The sequence below is a fragment of the Phytophthora parasitica genome (genome assembly GCF_000247585.1).
Source record: "Phytophthora parasitica INRA-310 unplaced genomic scaffold supercont2.81, whole genome shotgun sequence".
Classification (NCBI taxonomy): domain Eukaryota; phylum Oomycota; class Peronosporomycetes; order Peronosporales; family Peronosporaceae; genus Phytophthora; species Phytophthora nicotianae.
Genome location: NW_008649067.1, coordinates 137,032 through 141,386, shown reverse-complemented (window position 1 = coordinate 141,386; position 4,355 = coordinate 137,032). Strand labels below are relative to the sequence as shown.

The 4,355-nt window shown below is 43.7% G+C and overlaps 2 protein-coding genes across 2 annotated transcripts; one reads left to right on the top strand and one right to left on the bottom strand.

Moving 5' to 3' along the window:
* Positions 1-1,275: 1,275 nt before the first annotated feature.
* Positions 1,276-1,692, bottom strand: PPTG_24304 (hypothetical protein; the record flags this gene model as incomplete). The annotated part of the gene is made up of 2 exons (XM_008916293.1): positions 1,276-1,290; positions 1,360-1,692. The coding sequence occupies 2 exons, from the start codon at positions 1,690-1,692 to the stop codon at positions 1,276-1,278; spliced, it is 348 nt and encodes a 115-aa protein (XP_008914541.1).
* A 2,231-nt stretch (positions 1,693-3,923) lies between these two features.
* On the top strand, positions 3,924-4,307 carry PPTG_18179 (hypothetical protein; the record flags this gene model as incomplete). Its single annotated transcript, XM_008916292.1, has 2 exons — positions 3,924-4,112; positions 4,188-4,307. 2 exons carry the CDS (start codon positions 3,924-3,926, stop codon positions 4,305-4,307), a joined length of 309 nt encoding a protein of 102 aa, XP_008914540.1.
* Between the last annotated feature and the right edge of the window lie 48 nt (positions 4,308-4,355).

Genomic DNA, 4,355 nt, shown 5'->3' with positions numbered 1-4,355 from the left:
AATACTACCAGCTCACGTACTACAGTCTTATAATATCCGTTTCAAAGAATTTTTTTTGATGATAAAACTCATGGTATTGTAGCTCAGTATTGTTGCCAATTCATGCATTAGCATTGATCAAACATTGTTCCGACCAGAAGAGCACTTGTCTTAGAACTGGGGGAGCCGCAAACTCAAAAATCTTACTCAGCACCAGCTGGCCCAGAATTGGTAGCCCATCAGTATATTCGCTTTCTATCTTCAAAGACGTTATTCCTTGTGATTTGGTATCATCCAAGTCATCAGTATCGCGGACAAAATCCAAATCTTTGCGCCGAACTTGACACCTCCGGCAGCCAGAAATCATCGCATTAGCCCACTCACTCACTTTCTCTGTCGTCGCTGAATGTACGAATGAAGGGCACAGGGTGGTCAAATACCAGTGAGCCGGAGTCCCCAATGTGTCGGCCTAACTCACCAAACTGCCAGCGAATAGGAGCACACGTTCTAAGTGTCCCGTCTCTTTCGTCGATCAATTCGTGAGGACTTCCAGTAAGAAATTCTTCTGGATGAGGAGATGAGAGCACAACTTTAAAGTTTTCTACGTCTTCAAAATCCGGGGGGCTATGGAACGTAGAGCAAGACGTTCTATGAGGGAGTTCCTACGAGCGCGATGAGTGAAAAGACCGTACGCCAGCTATCTCCACCAATGTCTGCTTTCTCTATCGTTGTTCAACTGGATAATTAATTCCATTGAGAGATCCTTGGTCGTATGATTTGTCACAAGTGCGGAAAACATGGACTCGATTTCGGATAAGCACAATTCATAGATTGAACACACCAGCTTAAGTCGTCCAAGTTGGAGAGGGTTCGAAACTTCAGACGGCAAACAAAACCTTATAGCATACATTCCAAGACTCCGTTGAGCCTCGAGTCGGGACGAGTTCAAAAGAGCTGTCAGTAACTGGGGGAATTTCTTCTTGAATATCCATTTGCTGCTCTATCAGATTGTCCTCAATATCCAAAAATATGACACGTTTACTGAATAGCACATCGTTTGCAATTGCAAAATCGATAGCATCGACCATTTCAGAACATATCTTCTCCTGAAAATCGGTCATCATAGGCTGGAGCAATACTGTGCACCACAGTGAGCCTGACTCGATCTCTTTCATTTGAGCGTGTGCTTTCGCAAGTGCCTCATAGCTCTCGAATCTGTTTTTCGGCTGCTATGATGTCCTTAAATTCACCCACTGTCCCCAGTAGAATCTAGTTGAAAAATCAGCTGAATAGAAACTAGGGCACCCACGCCTGAGTCGTCTGGGCTCAAATTGCTGCCAAGATCAGCAATCTCCTCCAGAGTTTCAACGTATTCCTTACGTGGATTGTTCCTCTGCTTCGTTCCACACAACTCCACGAGCTGATACCAACAGCCTTGTCGATGTTCACAATCGCGAAATTAAGTGGGAAAATGCTGTCCACTCCGCCTAACAAATCTGTCTTCACTTCGCAACAGTTTTTCAAAAGATAGTAGATTGCCGCATTATCCACGCGAACCACCGCCGCCAACAAGACCAACGCCTCTCGAACTTTCTCCAAACTACTTCGCCTAGTCTCTGCTGGATGTAAGTTGAGAACATGGCTGCATTTGGGGCGCTTCCAAGTGTCCAGGTCAAAAGAAAAGTTCTGGTGTTCCAGTCGTCGATTGAGCATTTCACACCAGGGGACTAAAAAAACCAGCGGCCTGTCCATCTCCGCAAATGAGCGTGCCATATCCATTTCTTTAAGGAGACATAACCATGTGAATCCTAGCACTTCAGTTATGTGGTCGTAGCTGCAATAGCTCCAAGAAACCCGCGGCAGTCATTTAACGGTAGCGATAATATTGTGTTTTGCACACTTTCTGTCTAAACGATGGCATAACTCGTTGTTTTAGGAAATCTTTAAAAAAAATAATCCGAATTAACGTTGACTTATGAGTGTTTTCGTTAAATGGCTGTAGTAAAAACGCCAAACCAGCGTCGCACACTCTAAGACTTTCTTAAGCTCGAGCAACTACATTCCAGAAGATGACAGTTTCTATCGATATGCGTTGGAGATCTATTGTGCTGACCTACATCTAGGACATTGACTTAAGTGTCGTTGCGTCCATTGTGGAGGTCTTGACGCGGTCTATTTCTCGTTGGGGTTTACTGTTTTTGTCGTAGATGTAATGTGATGCCGAACAGCGAATTGACACACACACACACGTAGCATACTAGAAAAAGCATCCCGCTTCGAATGAGAATAGACCTTAGTTAATTACCGATTGACCCGTAAAGGAGCAGGGCAGTGTGCAGGCAAGCACTTGTTTAGTTCATCAAGCTGGGACAGAAGTAGCCCTTGCATTGCCTTGTCGCTGTGGTTTTGCGTTGCAGCTGATGATTAACTTATTTTTAACGTTGGGTTATGTTTTAGCTTTAGATCCACGAAATAGATTTGTCGTTGTTGTAGAGGCGCTATTCATAAGCCAAAGTTGATGCAAAGCACAATAAAGAATAGTGCATATACCGATACAGAATAATTAAAAGTATTCACTATAAGTAAGCGGATTTTACTTTCTTCTTCCCCTTCAGCGATTGAAAGCCACACATATTGGTGGAAACTGGAACGATTCCCGCAGCACGTCTTAAAATGAGCTTTCTAAAGTTCAAAATAAAAATATCTATGAAATCAAACGACTTCAAATGGTTGCGGAATCGCTCCCCTAACCTGTCACAATATAAGGCCATTCTAATGTAAGAAATCTAAAATCCCTTATCAACTTCAAGAATGACAAATCGCTTGTTGAATATGATAATAATAATTAAGTTCAAAGGCCCACTAAGCTTGGCCGATAAAACCATGGTAACTGTTGCCGTGATGGAGAGTGGTGAAAGGCCGAGGAGATTGCAGTAAGAGCTATGAACCTCACATGCCAATCTTTCCGTTGGCTAGTGACATTTTGAACTTACATTTCTGACATATTAAACTAGCAATATAGCATCTTTTAAAAGGCTATACTTCGACGTGGTGTTATGTTGCAGGACAGAGGAAGTATCGCTTAACTTGGGTAATGGGGATTACAATTCGTGGTACAGGTGAATGTATTCTCTGTGTTTTACTTCCATATACTATCCATAATATTTATTCGTATCGTTTATTTGGGCCGAATAATGCAAAGCTGAAATGAAATTGGTTCTTTTTTAAAACTTCTTCATAAAAAAGAAGTTTAAGAAAAAAGAACCAATTCATTTCAGCTAAAACAAAGAGGCTGTTACCCCACACCCTCCAGGGAAAGTGTACTAAGATAAGATGCAATACTGCACCCCGTTTTCCGCCCTCTCGGACCTTTGATCAACTCCTGGATATGATGCTTCTATTGCCAAATATACTCGGGTTTCTATGCTGAAACCTAATGCGTTTGCAAATCCTATACGGTCAAAACGGAGTCCATTACTGTACAAAGATTCACAGTCTGCCACTGCCTTTGAAGACATGCAACCATGCAACAGCACCTTTACATGGATTACAGGACTAAGCCACTGTATTGCCGGTGCACTACGGTACTGTATTCATGACAAATGTAATTGTATAACCGTAATTGCAGGAATCTATGCGTTTCCCACAGTAAAGCTAAGTGCGGTTCGAAAAACATCTCAAATTCGGGAATGTGGGGAAATCTCAAGTGTACATTTACAGGCAATAATATCAACTGTCCGTTGCATATATTCCTTCACTCGCGAAGCACACAGGCACCCTAAAGTAGTTCAACCCGACTTGCCACCATTAAGGCATTCTGGAACCCAAATAACTGTTGTATGGGTGAACAGCTTCGACACCGGGGCCATGTCGTCTCTCCATTTCGTTGCGTCACAATATATTGAAGTGGGAAGAAAAGCGTGACGTTGTAAAGCTTCTTGAACATGTCGCCTGTGCTCATCAGGATCCATTGTACTGCACTGCCCTATTCAGCGTGTGCCTACATTTCCAAGCCCAAGACAGCCTACCAGCCTAACACCCCGTACACCCATTACAACGCAATTACGACTGCTGCAGTTAACAAGGGCTTTACCGGTAGCATATGCGATGGAAGTCCCTCGCAGAACACGCAAGTATTCACCGAGCACTGGAACGCTACGGATTACAAGTCGCTTCGTGACATGACTGACCCCATCGCCACAGAATAGGGATACTCCGTCGAAACGGCAACCCCCGTCGACGTGACGGGATACACCGAGATGTGGTGGCAGAATGACGAGTACATGGAAGGTTTCATCGCCTCGCACGAAGGTCATTGTGAGGTGTAGATTGGCGAGACGCAGGTCTCCCACTACGACAATTGTGCTGCTCGCTTC